The 21,023-nt window shown below is 53.5% G+C and overlaps 1 protein-coding gene across 5 annotated transcripts in view; it reads right to left on the bottom strand.

Annotated features, from left to right (window-relative positions):
* Nucleotides 1–8,372: 8,372 nt before the first annotated feature.
* The window catches only part of UBE3B (ubiquitin protein ligase E3B), a 51,280-nt gene continuing 38,629 nt past the window's right edge, over nt 8,373–21,023 (bottom strand). For 2 of the 5 annotated variants that reach the window (XM_032397984.1, XM_032397985.1), the window contains 7 exons: nt 19,985–20,122; nt 19,591–19,656; nt 17,831–17,889; nt 15,101–15,283; nt 14,514–14,625; nt 11,619–11,711; nt 10,420–10,611 (listed from right to left, as the gene is read on the bottom strand). In XM_032397984.1, coding sequence (XP_032253875.1) covers nt 10,420–10,611; nt 11,619–11,711; nt 14,514–14,625; nt 15,101–15,283; nt 17,831–17,889; nt 19,591–19,656; nt 19,985–20,122 — 843 coding nt within the window. The other 3 variants (XM_032397983.1, XM_032397986.1, XM_032397987.1) reach the window with 3 other exon arrangements.

Below are 21,023 nucleotides of genomic sequence, written 5' to 3'. Positions count from 1 at the left end.
GGACCCTCAGGGGTCCGAGCACAGGACCCGGCAGCTGGAGAGAGTTCTGAGGCTGTGGCTCTCCACCTGCAGGCTTCAGCGGGGAGAGAGAAACGTGCACTCTCCGCTGCTGGGGGGGGTCGGAGCTAGGGACAACCTTGCAGGAGGGCAATTTGGCAACATATATGAAAGTCCTGGAAATGTGCGTACGGCCCGGCGATTCTGTGTCCGAGAATTTCTCCAAAGGAAAGATACGTTGGTGAAGCCAGCAGGATTTTTTTTCACAGCAGAGCTGCTCATTACAGTGAAAAACTGGATGCTCTGTCCAACAATAGGGAGCTAATTGTCAAATAAGGAAAATACTGAACAATAAGGGGCTCTAAGAAACACAAAACTACTGAAATGGATGGTGTCTATCTATTTATTACTATGGAAAGGCATCCATCTTTTAAGTAGAAAAAACCAAACCAAACCAAACCCCAGTTATCCAGTGGTGTAGTATAGAATGACCTGGTTCCTGAAAAAGAAATAGGTGTGTGGATATACACCACAGGAAGAAAATATGCAAGGATCTGTTCCATGTGTTAATAATGCCTCCAAATCATGGGATTATGGGTGGTTTTAACTTTCATTTTTGTCTGTCTGGGTTTTCCAACCTTTTCTTTAACAATGTCTTTGGGTCGGATTTGACAGAGGCTCACTTGTGTAATAAACCTAAGTGCAGAAGAGAGAAGAAGCTGACAAGTGCTTGCCATGCCTGTCATAAATCATCTACCTCTTGGGATGTTTGGAGTCAGAGGAGGCTGCCCTCTGGTAGCCAAAGCCACGGGGCCCCTCCAGAGTCTAGAAGCCTTGGAGAATATGCGCCTGGTCATTCTGTTGGAGCCGGCTGGCTGCCTGGAGCGCAGCTCCCATGCGGTCTGAACGTGGATGCTTGGCTTCCGTTGTAGGGCAACAGAGGAGGGAAGAAAGCTGATCACAGCCCCACTGAGCATTGCCCCTGGAGGGTAATCACGCCCGCTTTTCATCCTTCTCTCTCTTCTGTTGGTTGCTGCATCTTTAACCTGTATGGGGTTTGAGATAGACAAAGGACATTCCCATTGATTACCTTATGTGGATTTTCACCGTGGATTACCACCCGACCTTCACCTGGACAGAGTGGCACCCCAGCGGGTAGCGTGATGAGTCCAATGTGCCACAGGCAGCAAGTGGCAGAAGCAGCACTCAACCCGGGGCTTCTGCACCAAAACCCAGCTTCCTCTCCCGATTATGATTCTGCGGAGACAGTGCACAGGCTGATCCCAGGGGTGGGAAAGAAGTGCCAATGCACGGTGATTGGTAGGGGCTGCCTGGAAGGCTGTGTCGAGAAGGAGCTCGAGGCTGGGTCCCCATGCAGCAGAAGGTGCTGGTAATCCATTAGTGAAGCCTCGCATGGTTTCCGATGTGTATTTGACATCTCTGGATTCCTAGGCCAACGCCCTCACAGATTTCAAAGACTGGGGACTCAGAGGCATGTATGGTCTCCAGGCTTCCTGATAGTGGTCACACTGTCCCTCCCAGCTGGCCCTCAAAATGGCTCTCTCGAACCCACGGTTCCCCAAGACAGCGAACGGGCAGGACAGATTTCTCAGAGCTTCGAGGTGACACATCAGGGTCATAGATCTCCGAGAACCACATGCGTATAAATCTGACTAATTGATGAGTCAGCCCTGATGAGCTCGCCACCATAATTCAGAATCTGTAATTACATTTCACATTAGAGCACGCAAAGTTAAGATTAAGACCAGTGAGAAATAGCGTGACACCTCCCATCTCCCAGCCGACCCCCAGCCTCTGCCACAATCGTCCCTCCCCCACCCCCTCCTGTCAGCAGGCAGGTGTCCTGGAAGCCACATCCCTTTGGCTGTTTCTTCTCTCGGTTCCCTGTGGGGTTGCTTCCTGCTGTGCTCGGCACCAGATCCAGCTCCCCTCCCTGCGGTGCTGCATTCAGGGGAGGCAGTTTGTTTAGGGGGACATTTCTGAGTTTATGGTTTGCAATGCCCTCCCACTGAAGACCCCGAAGAGCGCGCCTGTAGTTGAACCACGTCAGATGGTCTTGTTGCAACACGAGAGCACACACACCCTGGGGAAATGTGGGGTGTTTCAGGAGGAGGATTTCTTCAGCGTGTGCTGGGAGTTTTGAGGGGTGGTTCAAGGAAGAAAGGGCAGTTCTGTAGTTACATACCCCAGTAAATCTTATCTAGAAGAAGGCAGGCAGGAATGATATTAAAGCTGTAATGGCGGGGCGCCCGGCTAGCTCCGTCGGTAGAGCATGTGACTCTTGATCTTGGGGTTGTGAATTCACAACCCACATTGGGTGTAGAGAATACTGGGAAAAAAAATCTAAAAAGGAAGAAAAATCTAAACTCAACAATCTAACTTAAAAGAATAAAGCTGTAATGGAATATGCTGGAGGGTCAACAGGAATAGCCCCCAACCTCAAGGACCTGGCTCGGCGACCCACCTGGCACGCGCGTGTCCCCACCCCCCACACCCAGGACGCGATCGAGTATTTGGTCTGGGAAGTAAACTGAGTGCTCATTATGTGCCAGGCGTGGGGCATGTCTGACCTCATGGGACCTGACAGCAACCCTACATGGGAAGAATTATCAACCTCATTTTGCAGGCTTGCAAAGGTTAGATGACCTGCCCCAGGTCACGTAAGGAAGTGGCCGGGACCAGATATGAAGTCTAATCTACTTCCAGAACCCAAATCCTTGCCACCACCCTGGGCACCAGGGCAGGCTTTTGAAGTCTTAAAAATGGCAGGAACTCTCTTGTGGATATTTGCTATGTTTGGGGACCCCCTCATCCAGTCCCTCTTCTCTTCATAGCCATGCCTCAATTCCCTTTGGGGGATTTACTTTTCCCAATGGGATACAATCTCCATGGGGGGGGGGTGTCTCTGTTTTGTTTTCAACACATCAGAAATGATCTTACGGGTTTCCTGTTAGTGTCTGGCTCTCCCAAAGTCGACCATACCCTAGTGCTTAGTTAGTGCTTGGCACAAGCAGGTACCCGACATTTACTGAATGGATAAATGCAAGAACGACATCAGTGCCTTGCTCAGTCTTTTCTCTTTCCCTGCACTTTCCCTGAAGATTGGCATGATCGGAACGAGGATGGGTTCCTGGCTGGGGCCGAGCCCTTCCTGCCGAGTCCCGAAGAGGCTCTGCCACTGTATGCTAAGACTCTGAACGGCCCTGGCTCAGCTCTGGTTCTCTCATCCTCGAAACCTGCCAATAAATCCCTTCTCGGTCTCCATAAGGCAGAACCCCAGCTGATGGAAACCGCTCCCGATGGCTTCACAGTGTGAACCTGCCGGGACAAGCCACCCAGCTTGTCCACCAGGGGCCAATGCTACAGCCAGCCCAGAAGGGAGACCGAGGAACTCTGGCCATTGCTGTGGAAGCAGTGGCAAGTTCACAGTCATTATTAACATGGTTTGAGGGCTGAGGGGCAAGGCCTTCTTAGAGAAGACACCACTGTCCCAAATGGATCATGGTCCCAGATGCATGAAGGAGGCGCTCTGGGCATTGACCTTGTCTTCCCTGGGTCTCTGGCTCACCTGGTGAGGAGAGGGGTTCTGCTTGTTGGGATAGGAGTGAGGAGCTAAGGAAGTGGTGGGGGAGGGTCCCGAAACTCCTGCAGCCTGCCTCTGCCTGGAGAGCTTTGACGGGGGAGGTAGAGGCAGGCTAACAGCAGAGTGGGTCCCCTTTCGCTCAGGTACACTCCCAATCCAACTCAGCCTTTTACCTCTGTAGCTGGGAATGGTGCTGTTCCGGAGATTGTCACCTCTCCCAGTTTTGCCAGGACTCGGGGAGACGAGAGCCCTGGGGTCCTCAGCAAGTCCTTAAATATGTTATAGGGCCTTACCTGCAAAGTGGGTGCAATTCTGTTTCCAGCAGTCCCCTCAAGGGGAGATGGGACAGGGATGAGCACCAGATGCAGAAAGGGACAGAACAGCTGCTGGGCCTTTGCTCAATCTTGATCGCATCGTCCAGAAGGCTCTCCCACTCCTCTTCTGCCTGCTCCAACTTTGGTCAGGGCTTTGGAGTGCATGGCAAACCAGGGTTCGGATCTTGGCTCTGCCACTGACAGACTCTAGGGCCTTGGACAAGCGTCGTGCTGTCCCCAAATCTCAGTTTGCCTAGCTGTGAAGTGGGCATCCTAACAGGGTGGCTCTAGGGGGTGTGAGCACAGTATGTGCTCAGGCATCTCTCTTGGATTAGTTCTATCTCTTCCGCCAGCCTCACAGTGAGCGCTGTAGGGCAGGGAGGTGTCCCCATTCTTCCCGGCTGTGCCTCCAGCACCTGGCACAGCCTGTGTGTCTATTTTCGGATGAATAGAGGCAAGCCCGAACTCCCTGGCAATCTGGCTACCTGGGCTGGCTCCTGGCTGGGACACCCGCCAACTGCCGAGTCCAACGGGCATCATCTGTGATGGTGACAAGGCCACCCGGGCTGCAGGGCAGGCCCTCACTGCCCCACACAGGTGACGCTCCCTTCCTGGCACAGAGTCCCTGGGTGGGACACAAGCAGGTTGGGGAGAAGGTCACGGAGCCTGATGTTTGGTACAGGTGCCCAGAGCAGGCCATGTATCAAGAGGACAAAGCGTCACTGTCATGCGCCACCCCCCCCCCACCCGTCTCTCTTTGCCTTCAAATTTAGGCTCCCCTACCCCCCTTGGGGACCCCTCTCCCACAGCCCCCTCGGTCTCTGCTTGCACCCAACGACTTCTAACCCTCCCCAGCTCTCCCACACTAACACTCCCCACCACACGGGGTGTCCTGCACAGATTATTCCCTGCGGCAGCAAAGCTAGTGGTTGAAGGGGGCTCTGTCGTCACAGGGACCCAGGGCCAAATCCTACCTCTGGTGCTTTCTAGCTGTGTGGTCTCATGCAAGTGAATCCACCTCTCTGAACCTCCACATCTTCATCCGCAGAATGGACTGGTTCTACTCCGGTGCCCAGGGTCCCAGGGTGGAGAATGTGAAGAACTTGCACAGAAGGCCGAGCACAGTGCTTTGCTCGTGGTGAAGGTCCGGGGGACGACCACTGGTTGTGGTAGGACGCCCCCGTTCCTGCCCTCAGTGAGATGGGATGTGACTCCCACTGCTCACCACCTCACCTTTGGTCTGGCTGCTTCCTCTGTCCCAACTGCCTCCCTTCCTGTCTCCAAAGGGCAAACCCTCTTTCCAGGTGAAGATGAAGGAACGCATCCTTTATGGTCCCCTTCTCCCTAAACACAGATGACCCCTCTTTTGACTCAGAAGCACTACTTGTCCCATTACCATGGAGACGCATTTTAGGGTGTGACTCAGGCTTGTTTTTCAGGTGACAGCAAGGCTGGGAGAGGTGGTCAGAGCTCCCGCAGCTGGTGAGAGGTGGGGCTGGGCTTGGCGCCGGGGTCTGTGTGACCCCACCGCCCCGAGCTGTCTGTGAGGTCATCAGGAGGGTTACTAGTATTGGAGGCGATTGTACTGGTGAGGAAAGAAGGTTCAGGGAGTTGGAAACTTGTCCAGAGCCACTCAGCTGATGCAAACCAGTTTTTGATGCCAAGTTCAGGGTCTTACCCCACCTGTCTTAATGCCGGGCCGTGGCGGACTCCTGAGTCAGGAATGCAGGACCTTGGGCACCCCCAGACCTGCTGAATCAGGATCTCCCTGGTGCCTCATGGGAGTGTGGATGTTTGGGAAGCTCGGGTTTTGATTTCCTCTGCAGGCTTCTTTGCCGTCAGAGCAGCGGGTCACATCTTCAGTGAGGTTTTTCCTGCCATCACTGGGTGCTCTGTCTGGCTCTCTTGGTGGAGGGTCTGGAAAATGACACAGATCCCATCCTGGTCTACCCAAGTCTCTGAGTCTCCCTATGGCTCAGAGACCACCTAACTGCCACGGGTTGGGAAAACCGTGAAGGGAATGTGGCTGCTGGTCCCAGGCCAGGGGAGAGGCTGGGCCGAAGTGTGTGGTGGAAGCTCAGGACATGGTGAGGGCTCAGGTAAAGGAGCCAAAAACCCGGCGCTGAGGGTGAAGTCCAGAAGAAGCCCCTCGGGATGTCCTGCTAACACCTCTGGAGGCCTCCTTGCAAGGAGTCTGAAAAACAAAGATAATTCCAGAGAGAACGTCAGTTAGGTCTCTGGAATAAAATAATGGCGACAGTTACACCGGCCACGAATCACCGACTGTCCTCAGAGGGCCTGGCACAGGTGGGAAGGTCATTGCATGGTGGGAAGTACAGCCCAGAGATGCCAGGGGCCTTGTCCCGGGCCTTGCAGTGAGCGGCAGAGCTGGGACGTGAACCCAGTTCCCGAGGCTCCAAACCTGCTCTGTCCAGTGCCCTCAGAGACCCAAGGGCTCAGGCTCCAGAGTCAGTGGCGATGCAAGCACGGGCTTGTAAAAAAATGTTAGCTCTCATGATGATTATAATGAGCAAGTGACTTCATCTTGACCCTGAAGACCGCCTGGCGTCCGGGAGCGTGAGTGTGTGTGAGTGAGGTGGCTGGAGGCCACGCCAGCTGGGAACGCCTCGGCCCATTCCCCGCAGGCAGCGTGGAGGAGGGAGCGGGCCTTCCCGCCATTCTGCAGAAGTTCCCTGGGAGACCGCGGCCGATTTCTCACCGCCCTGCTGTGACTGTTGGTGGCTGCAGAAGCTACCGGAAGTTGGGCTAGGGCCTGATGGACAGGCCACGGGCAGCTCCGTTTTCTTCTAGTGCAGGGTGAGCAAGTGTAGGAAGAGGACTAACGTCGGATGCCGACTTGGTGCCAGGAACTGAGGGGGGTGCAGGTCACATGCTGCTCCATGTAATCCCCGTGCCCCTGAAGTGGGCACCGAGATTCTCAGGAGGCACAGGCCTATCCTGGCCCCCAACCAGGAAGGGAGGGTTCACATGCGTCTCTGTGGTCCTGAGCCCTCGCTCGGCTTCTTCAAAAAGTGCACCGAACGAACCACAGTTCAGTTCTTCAGCGTCTCATCGACCTATGAAGTTTCCAGGAAGGAGGTCTGAGGCCTAAGGGAGGCCTGGATCTCCAGATGAACCAACCTTAGAGATAACTGGTCTGTCCATAAGCCCGACACACACTTTTAGCAGCGCGACCTCTGCTAAGTCAACAGGACAAAGACCGGCAGATGGCTTTGCTGCAGTCCCAAACACGGTGGAGTGTTTCTCAAACTGTGTTCCACCTCAATATTCTTTTTTTTTTTTTTTTTTAAAGATTTTATTTATTTATTTGACAGAGAAAGACACAGCGAGAGAGGGAACACAAGCAGGGGGAGTGGGGGAGGGAGAAGCAGGCTTCCCGCGGAGCAGGGAGCCCGATGCGGGGCTCGATCCCAGGACCCTGGGATCATGACCCGAGCCGAAGGCAGACACTCAACGACTGAGCCACCCAGGCGCCCCCCACCTCAATATTCTTAGGCACTTGCAAGTTCTGACTCTGTACTAAAATTGTCTTCATTTAAATAAATTTTTAAAAAACCCACTTGTTTTTCCTAGTCGTAAGAACTTTCTCTTTGCCGTGATAACTTGTAAAGGCCAAAATGTCACAGAACGAGGCTTTGGATTTTTAGGTGGGAGTGTCTCACACGCTGCCGGCGTATCTGGGGAAGTTGGTTCTTTTCCTTTGCCGGTATGAATGCTCCATGTGAGAAAACCCAGCACACACAAACTCCTCTTGGGTGCCCAGGCATTCTATTATAAAAGGGCCATCAGGCTTTCAGGACTTCTTTTCTGAGTCCCTGGATTTCAACGGGCCAGCCTCCTGCTCCGACCCTCTGGGGGCTCCAGGCTGGAGGCCGCAGCCACCGCAGATGAGGGCAAAAGCCACCTAAGGTGGAGCTGGAAAAACGGGCCGGTTTGAGATGGGTTTTCTGCTGAGCATAAATGTGGGCTGAACAGAATGACACAGGGTTGTGTGTCCTGCAAGTACGATCCTCAGGGAGCAAAACCGCATAGACCCCGATGTAGCTGTAAAATTTGCCTTCATATGCTTGTGAGTTATGTGGATGGTTTTCAATGAACACACATCTGTTGTATCCGTTACTGTAAAAACACGTAATCTGGGGTGATGGCTGCCTCTGGAAAAGTGGGTGAGAGGGACAAGGGCCTGGGTGGTGCTGGAGGTGACCTGAGCTTTATGTGAAATGTGCTACCTCTCAAAACAGAACTGGAAGCGAATAGAACATTGTCAACCGCTACTAACTCTGCTTCGCCGCTGAGACTTGAGTGTCTGTTGTATTTTCCTCTGAATCGTCTTTCCACTGCGGGAGCCTATGTGCCCTTTAAGCTCCAGGCGCCCCCTCGTGAGCTCCCCAGGCATGTGGTCCTAAGGCGCTCCTTCTTCAGATAAAAAGCAGAACACAGACATCATGTGCTGAAGTATAAATTTAATAAAGCCTCTGATCACGTTTTAATCCCTAGGTTATCTATGAAACCACCCCCCCCCCCCACAACTTTTTAGAGCCATCAAGAGCCATCGAGGTGTCAATGAACACGAGCCATAAAAGTACAGATGCAGTGTTTTCGACAGTGTGGTATCTCCAGCTGTTGAAGAGAACAATTTAAATGAAATTACAAACCACCCCTCCTCGTCAAAAGAACAGATAAAGTTGGTGTCGGCGCTTAGAAACCACTCTCTCCCCAGCCCCACGCTGGCGGATTCTCAGGTAATCCAAGTCAAGATGGAATCAAACGTCTCTGTGCAGGTGATCGTCCTTTGGGCCCCAGCATAAACGTACAAACCTGCTCCGCGTACACGCGCGTTCTGAGGAGGTCTTCAAAGGAGTCGAGTATTTAAAGTGGCAAATCCATAGAATCAGAGGTTACTAACAAATCTTAAATAATAATAATAATAAATTCCTGTCTTTAAATTCCTTGCCATCTTTCCATCAAAGTAAAACACAAACTCTGTTTTCCAGAAGCCCAGGGGCTCTAAGGGAGCCAGGCTTGGGCCCGGGCAGGACATGGCACCCAGCCGCAACCCTTTGAGGGAGGCCATGGAGATAGATCTTGCCCGCTTTGCCGCCAACATGAAGGTTTTTGCCAGAAGGTGCTTTGCTGCTTGGTAGAAAGCTGCAAGCCCCCAGCCAGCTCCACAGAGCAGAGGAGGGGCCAGGCACTCCTGGCTTCAATCTTGGTGGTGGGGATGCATAAGGAGTTTGACGAGGGGGGCGAGGGTGGATGGCTGTCAACAGACCATGGACATGGCCTTTGTCTCAATTCCCTGGATCTAGAATAAAGTTCTCATGACAAGGGGCAAGAATGAGGGCAGAGGAGCACAATGGGTTGGAAGAGAAAACGAAGTAAAAAAACCAAAAACCAAAAAACCCAACCCAGAGTTCCCTCAGCCCTCTGAGCGTCCATCAGTGCGAAGGGCTCCCGGTTCCCCGTGCTGAGGAAAAATGAGCGGCAAGACCCAAGTTTCTTGGGATTTTACCATCAATGGGGGGAGGCCACCGCCCCAACAGGCGGGGAAACTCGGCTAGTGTTTGTTCCTTACTAGACAAAAGCAGGGCAAACAAGCAGGGGGAAGGCAGCTACCCCCTAATCAGCAGGCTTTGGGGAACAGCCAGCACCCTCTGGAAACAGAGCTGCTCTTAAGGGCCAACAGGTACTTTTTCTCCCCAAGCCAGGATGCCAATGTGAACGCACGAGACAGGATCAAGCCAGTGGGGGCCTCCTGGCAGCTTGGCCTGAGGACTCAGAGCATCTGAGGCGAGCCTGGGGGTGGGGCGCAGCCGCCGCGTGGAATGCGTGGTTTCAAGGTGGGGGCAGTGCCCGAACGTCCTGGGCTCCGCAGCCTTCCCGGCAGGCACCTCTGCTTCCCTGGGGAGCAGGTGGGCCTGGCTGTCTGCAGAGAGGCCGCTGTGGACAGGACGGAGGCAGAGACTTTGTCGAGTGCATAGAGGCTTGGCAAGGCCTTACCTGAGAAGAGAGTTTTCAGAAATAGAAGGAGAGCGTCTCACCCGTAGTAGGCTTTGTGCACTCAGGACCATATCGTGAAAACCAGCTCTGGACCCTTGGAGTTCCTGGGACTTGTTCATGCACAGCTCACTCACAAAGTTAAGGAAAGAAAAGACTCACCAAAAAACCAAACTATCAAAAGGAGAAGGCCCTCTGTGATCACAGGCCTGGGCTTCAGACCCCGGAAAGTAGGAGAAAAGGATCAGCGCGGGCGGAACCTGGAGGTTTATTCTCAACACCCTTCCCATCAGTGTCACCTGAAGAATGCTAAGGAGTCGTCATGTGCGTCCCAAGTAGTTGAGGCCACAGGGGAGTCTCATGGCTATAAAGAGTGAGAGGTCACCTGGCTTGTTGGTCACCCACTCCCAGGGTGACCCCGCCCCCTGGAGCTGAAGGCCCCTGGCAGCCCAGGAGTCGGCCAGGGCAGGTGGCGGGAGCGGGGAACTAGGAGAGCTCGAAGCCCGTGTTCATGCTGACGGCGTAGCGCAGCTTCTCCCGGAGGACGCTCTTCTTGCTGTAGTTAGGCAGCTTGAGCAGGTTGAAGCAGGTGGAGGAGGTGGGCAGACGGCCGCCCGGCTCCCGCTTGCGGATGGTGAAGAAGCCCCGGAGCACGCTGCCCAGGGTGTCCCCGGTGTCCTGCAAGCACACACCACAGCCCTGGTTGGGAGGCACCTGGCGAGGGAGCCCCGGCGGGTACCAGAGCGGGCGACGCAGGAGGGGACCTGGCTAGCCTCGGGGCCGAGCAGAACGGCCGGTGAGAGCGCACTGCTGCCCGAGGCCGCCCCCGAACGGAGGCCCCCAGCCCCGACTGCTGAGCACAGAGCAGCAGCCCTGGCAGCCCAGTCCTCCACGGGGGACCCCTGTGTTAGGTAAGCACTCAGAAAGGGGGCCTTCGGGTTAACTGCCAGTTATTGCTCAACCGATTCTCAAAGAGCCAGACTACTGTAAACATACTTCAGGTACAAAAACACGTCTAAATGCAGCCTCCCATTTCCTCCCACCAGCGCGTGGCCCATGGCAGACTGTAATGTGGGGCAACCTTCCTTAAGTAAGGGGACGGAGGGTTGTCTAATGTCACAGGAGGGACGTGGAGGCCAGACTGCAGCATCCGGAGAGGCAGCTATGCTCAGAGGCCGCTGGGTTTGCAGGCAGGGGAGAGGGGCTGAGGCACCGGACAGCGGCTACTACTGGAGCGCCCCTTCCACGGAGCATGACAGCCCCGGAGCCGTCTGCTCCCCCTTACACAAGAGGACATGAAGCGGCCTGCCAGACGTGAAGGGCCAGCACACAAGCCCTCGCCTGCCCCATTCCTAAGCCGGTGTCCTAAGCCCCCTCCCACACTGCCTCTCAGACCTGGAGCCCCGGCCAGGCCACCAGCTACTAAAATCACCCCCAGGTACCCTTTCCTGAGGGAGTAAAGAGAAACGGACCTCCGAGAGAGCTGAGGCCCCAGAGCAGCCCGAGTCCAAGGGCATCCTCTGGGGGCCCGACTGCTCTCCTGGCTAGAGGGCTGTGGAACCTTCGCACCTGGCTCCCAGGAGCTGCGCTGCCTGCCCCGCGGACACAGACCGGGTGAAGGTTCTACCCAGTGGGCACAGCAAACCACCACCAAGAGCAACTGACTCTCTCCCCAGCAGTGGTACCTGATCATCTGACACTTCGACACAGCGGATGGAGAAGGGAGGCTTGAGGTAGGCGAATCCCAGGAGCGGGGGCCTGGAGCAGCTGGTCACAAACTGCAACACAAGGCAGGTCGAGGGGCCAGACTGGGGCTCTTGCTCCCTCACCAACAGGCCCCTGGCAGGCGAGCTGCACGTTTTTTGCTTTCTCCAGTCATGGTATGACAGGAGGGTGACCACAGACCATGCATTCGGCCCAAGAACTGGTATACGTCTCACGTCTCAAGGGTGTTGTTCTTGAAGGTTAAAACACACGAAAGCCACACCAGCGGATGTGACCAGTCATTTGTGTGTGTCAACCCAGGGGCTGGTGGAGAATGTGCAGCTGAAGAGTTCAGAACAACACAAACTACCGCCCACGGGACTGATCTCAGTGGGACTGGCACGCGGGCCCTTGCTTCGAGAGACGCCATGCATGGGACCACTGGGCAGAGGGAGACGGTGGTGCCCCCAACGCGTGGCACAGGAGAGAGGGCCCCACCCCCCTGGCACCTGCCTTCCTGCTCGGCTTCCTAGCCAGCCGGGGGGAGGTGTGCAGGTGCGTTCCCCCGAGCACCCTGGCCTGCTGGGTCACAGAGCAGTCTCACAGAGTGAGCTTGGCTCCTGGGGGCCCCTCCCTGACAGACGTATCTGCCCTCAGCATGCAGACAACAATCAGGCATCCGGCGCCAGCAAGGCTGAGGGGCACAGCAATGCGCCAGACACCCGGAATGGGGCCCATGGGCAGCCACCCACGCTCCCTTGCTACACTCCTGGGATTCCTTGCCTCTCCCAGATGGCAGCACCTGGGTTATTTCACCATATGTGCTAGCTTGTGTCTGCACAGAGGAATCGGACCGACTTAGAAATCCAAGTGATAAACCTGCAGAGGGAAGTCTGAAGAAACCATTCGCTTTTTAGAACTGAACATCAGCTACAAACGCTCTCCCCCTTCTCCAGGGGATGTACGGGCCTGCTACTTACAGCACCCAGCTGTGCTTCAAAATTCCACAGCAAGCTGAGTGCTTGGGTCTTAATATAATAAATGTTACCATTGAAACAGTGTTCTAAATGGCATCCAAAGAGTTTTTGTGTGGCAGGTTTCAAAAACCGTTTTTACACCCAGTATCGATGTTACTATCCAGTATGGTTTATTTTCCACCAGCCGAAGCACAGCAGCAGCTCCTACTAAGAAAGCAGGACCGAGCACTGTGCTGAGCGCTCTGGGACCCGGCCTCACCTCATCACTCCTCGGAAGCTGTGTGATTCGCTCCGTTTTAAGGATGAGGAGACAGACCCAGAAGAGCCTGTGCCTGTCCCAATTCAGGCCGCTCAGACCTGCTGTGTGCCGCAAGCCGGGGCTGGTCTATGGAGGGGGCGGTGCTTTCATCCCCCCGGGATGGGAGGCCGAGGGGCAGAGGGCACAGGAAGCTGCCATCTGCTCGCGTTACAGCTAAAGCAAGCATAGTCAGGTGCACTCCATACGAGGGCTGTGTCTTCCACCCGACTCTGGGGCCTGTCTGCAGGAACTGCAGGTCTGGAGACCGGCTATCCAGAGACACAAACACGCCCGCTGTGTGGGACAGACTGCACACAGTTAGGAGACATGGGCTCTCTCCTCTTTCCAGGAGAGGCAGGGGAGCGGTTTTATAGGCCGTCAGGGAGTGTTTGGCCTATAAGAGGTGCTGCTGGAAAATCAGAATTGATTCTCTTAAGAATTTCTGGAATTATGTCTACCTGCCTACCCCAAGTCCTTTGTAACCTGTAGGGATGACCTGGGCATTTCTGCATCTAGGAGTGGTGGCCTCCTTGATGGGAATGAACTCTCCTCAGAATGACAAACCAAGGGGAAAGAAAACCCGCTGCCATTTCAACTAGTGGTGATACTGTTCATGTTGCCTCAACAACCAAGGTCACTGGAAACCATTCTAGAAACCCAAATGTCCAAAGGAAAATATTTCAAGGTACTTAAATCTACCCCCAGAATATGGCAAAGTGTTCAGGACAAAATATCAAACAGCAGAGCGGGTGGCGAAGTGAGGATTCCATCTTTATAAAAATACACAAGCATGTAACAAATACACAGACAAGTGTGTATGTCATCCAGGGTCCTATAAAAGGCTTTGTGGACGTCAGTAACAGGAAACAACACGGTGTCGTCGGCGGGAATGTTTTGAACATTTCCAACTTTAAAGACAGCGGTGTAAGGGAACTGGTTAAAGTCAGCCACCCTGTTTGCAGACATACACACTGCTATCAGCCCACTCAACCACGTGTGTTTTATGGGGACACTGTATGTGTGGTGCTGCATGTTTCACGCCGCTGAGAAAAAGGTACACAGAGGCAGTCCCTGGAGAGTAGGAATGGAGATTGTTCAAAAGTTTGCGTGTCTGGGGACGCCTGGCTGGCTCAGTCGGTGGAGTATGTGACTCTTGATCTCGGGGTTATAAGTTTGAGCCCCACGTTGGGTGTAGAAATTACTTAAAAATAAAAAAAAAAACTTAAAAAAAATTTGCTTGTCTGTATTTTAAGGTAATAAACACCATTTGCTTCTATAAGGAAGGAAGAAATGAGATATGAGCAAGGCCAGCACCAGCGAAGGGGAAGACGGAGTGCTGAGCCCAACAAGCTCAAGCCCATGCAGGCCTGTCTCTGCAGAGGGGTACGCAGCAGCTCCTGGGCCCACGTGACTCAGCCTCACCCCAAGCCTGTCTGGTTACTGCTTGACCTACCATGGAGGCGGCCTACGGGAGAGGATATGCTGATGATAGGAGGTCCTCTTGATAATTTTACTTTTTCCCAGTATAAATTATTACATCAAGTGACCTCTAGGTTTATGAGAATATCTATGAATGCATATCTAGGTAACATATAAAATACCTTCAGAAACATGGCTCTCTCGTCGGGTGTGAAGTCAGAGGCCAGAATATCCCAGAGCCAGATGATGACCCTGTGACTTCCATGAAAGCCACCGTAGTACACCGTGTGCTTCCTGAAAACAATGCAGACAATGGGCTCAGCCACACATTCCAATGGGTGCTTACAGATACAGGCAGGGACGGAACTTAGCCAAGTGGCACAGCCAACTCTGGCAGGCCTGGGTGCCTCCTGACTTCTCTTAAAGGCAGAAGTTCATGCCTTCGTAACCCATGTCCCTGGAAGCTAAGAGGGTGGGGAGCTCAAGAGCAGGCCCTGAGACTCCTGAACAGGAGCTAACAGGAGATCCTGCACTGCCACTTCCCAGAACTCTGGAGAGCCCAGCAGTCCTTGACACCTGCTTAAACTCTACTTCCACTTCTTGGTCTCTAGGAAGACAAGTGGGGGATCTTTTATTTCAGAGCGAATCACCCAGTGATCAGGGAGGAGAACACTTGGAAGTGGGCTTCTGAAACAGGAGCTCAGCAAGGGGGCAGCTTGCTTTCCAGGAGGCTGAAGATTTCACCCCCCTCCCCACCTTCGCTCCTTACTTTAAATCTTCCAGATCAATCTCAGCATTGTCACCGGAGATGAGACGCTGTAGCTCAGGGGTTGAGAACATCCGGGTCCACTCGGGCTTGATAATGGAGCGGAATCCGCTAATGAGGGCAGCTGTCTGGTTTTTTATTTGGGTGTGCATCCGAAAATGTGCCATCAAATGGATGTAGCTAATCCTGTTGCCAACAGGAGAAAACAGTGGGAATTAGGAGGCCAGGCTGGGCTGTTACCAGTGGGCTGAAAGATGAGTCCAGCCATTTCTGGACCACTTAACAAAAACACCAGTGGTACCAGGGCGTTTCACCAGAATGATGGCGAGGATGATGACGATGACGACGATGGTCCATGCTAACCTTCCTAAATGGCACGCTAGGTGCCACTGTGTATGTGTTCACTCCTCCCCCAAACCCAGATAAGGAGAGGGCCCTTTCTCAGTACAAAAAGTACAGCTTTTTGGACTTTTATTTAATTTCATCCGATTAAGAGAGAATTCTGTCCTCCAGTAAGCTTTAAAATGGAGAAAAAATGGCTTCATGATGAAACCTCCATCAAAGCCTTGCTAATCTGGACCAAGACTCGAAGCCATGAAAAGTAAGCCTGCAGAAAGCTGTGACCAAATGCAGCTAGCTTACACTTAGGTTCAAAGGGGAAGTCAGAGCACTAACAACAGTTCCGAGCAGATGGTCTTCTGGGCCTGCTTTACTGAGCACAATGACCTCATCTACGACTGTAATATAACGCAAACCTTTCAAGCAGGTTAAATCCAGGCTTGCTAGCATGGCTGATTTCTTAGCAAAGAACCTGAGCCCAGCCCAGGTACAACTCCCCAAATCCCAAATTAGCACAGTCCAAATAAAAATTTTACCCCACAGTGCTCAGACCTGAGTTTCTGACCCTGAAAATATGCTTATTTAAAAAAATTATCCAGCAGCAGACTTGCACATTGAGATACTTAAATACGACTTTTTCCATTATCGATACCCCTTCCATACACGCTTTGAAGCAGGTTGCTGATATTGTCCCATTTTACCAAAAGAGGGAGGGGGACTTTGGAGGACTTTCCCATTTAACAGAAAGTACAAGATCAAGTATCACCCCTAAGGAGGGCGGAACTGGCGTTTCCAGGCCTTTAAGACCATGTGTCGAACCGAATCCCCTTGCCCTGATGCTGAGCTTTTTGCTGAGAACGTGTAAGTTTGTGAAGCGGCTTTCACACAGGTCCAGGCAGGACAGGAGTCTCACTCCAGCACAGGCTGCCTCGGCCCGCTGCCTCTGGCTGTGATCCATGCCGTTCCCACCATCACCCCCGTGCCACGCCCAGCAAAACACGGCCGATGTGGGGGTGGCAGGCTCTATGGGACATGTCACACAGCTGACACTGGGGACGTTCACTGCTCTCCTTTACTGAGGCCCCCCTTTGAGCCAGATATCCTGCAAGGTATTTTACACGCATGAGCTCACAGAAGCCCTCTGAAGGGATGGTTATAGGCACACGGCAGGGAGCGACAGGACGCGTCCCTGCTGACAGCTCCCAGCAGCGCCTCCCCACCTGAGCTCCCGGCTCTCTTCTCAGTTGTCCAACTAATGCCCCGTGGCCAGGAGTCAAAACTGGTGCCTTTCAATCCCGAGGAGAATCAGGCCCGTTCTTCTGACCACACTGACAGTCTAAATCAAAGCTCCGCAAGCATGCAGACTGCCCCAACCACCTGACCCGAGAGGGGCAGGATGCTCGGGCTGCAACGTGCATCTGAGCCAAATGACTCACCAGGTGGGACTGAGCTTTCACTTGTCACTGGGGGAGTGATGCTCAGATTAACAGTTCAGATGCTCAGCTGAGCCTGGCAGCAGAAGATTGATAGTTTGACAAAAGGGCCAATATCTACTCCTCATGCTAGGTTCTCCTGTTTTAATTAGGTGAGAATAGTGCGGTGGAGACAGTGCATTAAGGAGTTTTGCTTCTAGGGACCAAAGAGGTTGACATTTATGATAGATTTCTAAAAGCCTGTTATCTGTGACAATAGCTGCCGGGCCTCCGAGTCCCCCCACATCTAAGGACCTGTCTGTGGCATTTGAATTCATCACTGTGTCTTCTCAAGAACAGCATTTTATACAACTGCCACATGCTATCATTCCAAAATGATCTGCCCCTCCAAGGTGTCCTTCTGCCTCCGTGCCCTCTGGGTTCAGGACTACGTGCCCAAGTGGCTCAGAACCCATTTGTCTGCATCTCGAGCCGTCATTAAATGCCTAGGAACACTGCGGCCTGGGTGCCTCTGCCCTTAGATGGGCTACTGCCAAAAATAAGTTGTCAATTCTTATTTTGCAAATCGAATTTAATACAGTTCTGGCCTATGAACTGTAACCAGTAAATTCCATTATGATATTTATGGCCTCTTTCTACTTCAATCTATCTTAATAAATTCTCTTTTTTTTTTTTTTTTTAAAGATTTTATTTATTTATTTATTTGAGAGAGAGAGAATGAGAGAGAGCGAGTACATGAGAGGGGGGAGGGTCAGAGGGAGAAGCAGACTCCCTGCTGAGCAGGGAGCCCGATGCGGGACTCGATCCAAGGACTCCAGGATCATGACCTGAGCCGAAGGCAGTCGCTTAACCAACTGAGCCACCCAGGCGCCCTATCTTAATAAATTCTCAAAGTAAGACCAGAGAGCCAGAATGAAGTCTTTTCAAGTGCTGACCTTAAAAATCTAATTGCTATACTTACTTATTTTCATTCGTAACAGGAATGGTCTTCCCTCCAGGAATCAGTTCATGGCAAACAAGCTGGGGGGAGAAGATGGGGAGCAATTACTTGAGAGAATTCTAACAGGGAAACAGGGCTTCCTGAAGATGAAAGGGCCCAACGCCAACGTCCATAATAATGACAGAATGAAGATAGGACGTGTTTGGGAATAATCATTTTCACAAGAAGCCAGGGCTTAAATATCAACAAGCAGACCCTGCACAATCAATATGGAAGGTTTCTTCTCATCCGAACCTCATGCAGACATTTGTACTAAGGCTTAAAGACGTCACAGAGGGGACCATGTTTGCATTATGAGCACAGTTAAATAAATGTTGGTAGAGCCATACCCTGGAATGGTATGGTACCATTTCTGGAAAAAAAAAAAAAAAAAAGAAAAAGTGATACAGGTGCCCCGGGAGAAAAGTCTGAAAACACATGACACATTAACAGTGGTGCTTTCCTGGCACTGGTCCTGTAACTGGTTTTTTTCATGTTCTGTGCTCATCTTATAGCAGAATCTGTGGTTACCAGTTTGCATTATTTTTATCGTCAAAAGAGAAAATTCTGAGGAAGGCTCAAAATCTGCTTAAAGATTTGAAGACCACAGAATCAAGTATTTTCCTCAACTTCAGGCATTTCTGGGGGTCACCTAAAAATCAAAGAATGCATACTTTTAAAGCTAATTTTAGCAGAAATTCTACTAATAGAATATCCTGAGTCTCTGATGATGAAGAAAGGAGTGATCGTGGCCTCTAGTCCCACCGCTGCCAACACCTTGGGGCAACCGGAGGACTCTGAAGCTGGAAGGGCCTTTGGCAAGCCCCCGGCCTGGTGTTTCCCGGAAAGGGCTCCAGGGAGCGCCTCGTCCGCGCGCTATTACTTGGAGAGCCTCGGAGAACCGCTCTGTGGGAAGGCGGAGGTTCCTCCCTCACAGGCTCCTCAGAGCGCTCACACACCTGCGTGCTCGGGGCTCCCTACAGGAGCTCATGGCATCACGCTGCTCCCAGCCAGGACTCACACTCACGAGAGGTACTTTTGTGAGAGAAGAGAAGCGGGGCTTGGGGAGACGAGTGACCTCTCGGAGGCGATGCAGGCTCGGCTCCAAGAAGCCAGCTCTGCATGAGGAAGCTCTAGGTCTGGTTTCTCCCGCAGCCCTCAGAACACGGGCGCATGGAGGCTCACACAGGTGTCTGCTGGGACAGCACTGGAGGGCACAGAGGGCACTTCGGGGGAAAGCCAAAAGGCAAACTCTGGCAGGAGACTTCTCTGCTGCCACAGTGTCCACTGTCCTTTCCTCCTGCTCCGCTCTCCATGATGAGCAAGAGCAAGGCCTGGATTCTGTTCGAGGCACTTCTCGGGCGGCTTCTTCCCCTCTGCAAGTCACACGCCTCCGTGTGCGACAGCTAATCCTCACCATGGCAACAAAAAGCAACGTTACAAATGGGGAATTAGAGCTTCCATCAGGAAGGACCCTAAGTGCGATCTAAACAGAGCAGGGTCTTTGTGGGGAGCTCTCCGAGGGCCAAGCAGGCAAAGGCCAGGTCAACTGGGAACGGAAGGGGGAACGCCCCCCTGGCCGGCGAGGCGGGAGTAGGGGGATGGGCAAGGGAACCAGACACCAGAGGACAGCCAGCCTCGGTTTGTGAACCTTCTCCTGGGGAAAACACCAAGAGCAGGGCAGGTCCCAGGAAGCCAGTGGAGGGCGGCAAAGAATCGCTCAGCCATAGAGGCCGACCTACCTGACCCATGACGTCCTCGTCGTAGGACAGAGTCAGGCCCAGGTCAGAGATGTCCCCATCGTAGCGCTAATGCAACAGAGAAAGGGCAAGTGTTGGGACCCAGGCGGGCCATATCCTTGAAAGCTTTAACACTCCCCCCCCCACCACACACACGATGCTGCATGGGCAGGACCACTATGACTGCCACCCAGCCTGAAGCAAAGGGAAAGGCCACTCATCACCGTGAGGAAGGAGGTAGGAGTGGCCAGAAGGGGACGTGGGGGCCCATGGTGGCTACAGAGCAGCCCCGGCCCCAGAGCAGGAAATCGCCTCCCACCACACGAGAACCCCGAGGCCTTCACTTCACTGAGTTTGCACCAGCCTGCAGCGATGCCCTCTGCCGTGCCGCACTGACCTTAATGGAAGTGAGGTTTTTATAGAACTCCGAGTCCAGCGAAGGAAGCTCGTCCACAGAGCTGTAGAAGAGACTGTGGTGGTGCCCGAGCAGCTGGCTCAGGAAGAAGGACGCGAAGGGCACGTCCACCACAATTCCCTGCGAGAGGAGAGACAGAAGTTCGCCGTCTGCCAGGCAGGATCCCACCTCAGGGACCCTGTCGGGGTGGCTCGGGCCGCAGAGGGGCTCCGAGGGCGTCAAGGACATCTCGAGGTGCTTCGTACACTTTTGAGGTGGAGACCAGCACCTCCCGCCACCTGCACACCATCCAGCGCCTCCGGGGGACATCACAGCACGGCAGTGAAGGGCACAGGCTTTGGAGCTGCACAGCTCAGGGGTCCAGTCCCAGCCGCACTGCCGCCTGGCTGCAGGATGTCGGCTCTCCCCCTCTGTAAATGGGGACCAGCAGAGCCTCCCAGTTTTCAGGTTTAAATGAGCAGGGTGGAGAGGAACGCAAAGCATCGGCTCTCACTTGGAGACAGGGCAGGGGAAGCCTCCAGGAGAGAGACCTATCTAGGCTAGACCTGAGGAGCACAAGGGCTCTCGTACGAGGCCCACACGCATGCCCCAGGGGGGAACACAGAGCTCTCTGGCCACAGCACAGTGTTTGAAGGAGGAGAGGCGAGGGATCAGGGCCAGATCAGGGGAGGCTTCCTGAGCTTCCTGGAGTCTGAACTCTCTGTGGAGGGCAGCAGGGAGCCCCAGGGGGGCTCTAGGCAGAGAAGTGTCAGGTTTGTACTTGGCGTGGGGAACGGACGGAGGACAGGAGGCAGGGAGGGATGCAGCACGAAAACTGCTGCAGAACACTGGGGAGAACAGACAGATTGTTCTAGCTGGAGAGAAGTGTGCAGGTCAGAGAGATTCAGAAGGGACAGGGGCTCAGACTCGATGATGGCCCGTCTCAGAGGACTGCGAGGGTTACGTGAGTTAATACACGCTGCTCCTCACACGGGGCCCAGCATGTCCTAATTTCTCTCTGCGCTGTTACTGCTGGAGAAGG

Source organism: Phoca vitulina, unplaced genomic scaffold (genome assembly GCF_004348235.1).
Source record: "Phoca vitulina isolate PV1807 unplaced genomic scaffold, GSC_HSeal_1.0 scaffold108, whole genome shotgun sequence".
Lineage (NCBI taxonomy): Eukaryota > Metazoa > Chordata > Mammalia > Carnivora > Phocidae > Phoca > Phoca vitulina.
Note: the sequence above shows the minus strand (reverse complement) of the source record. Positions and strands in the feature narration are given on the sequence as shown.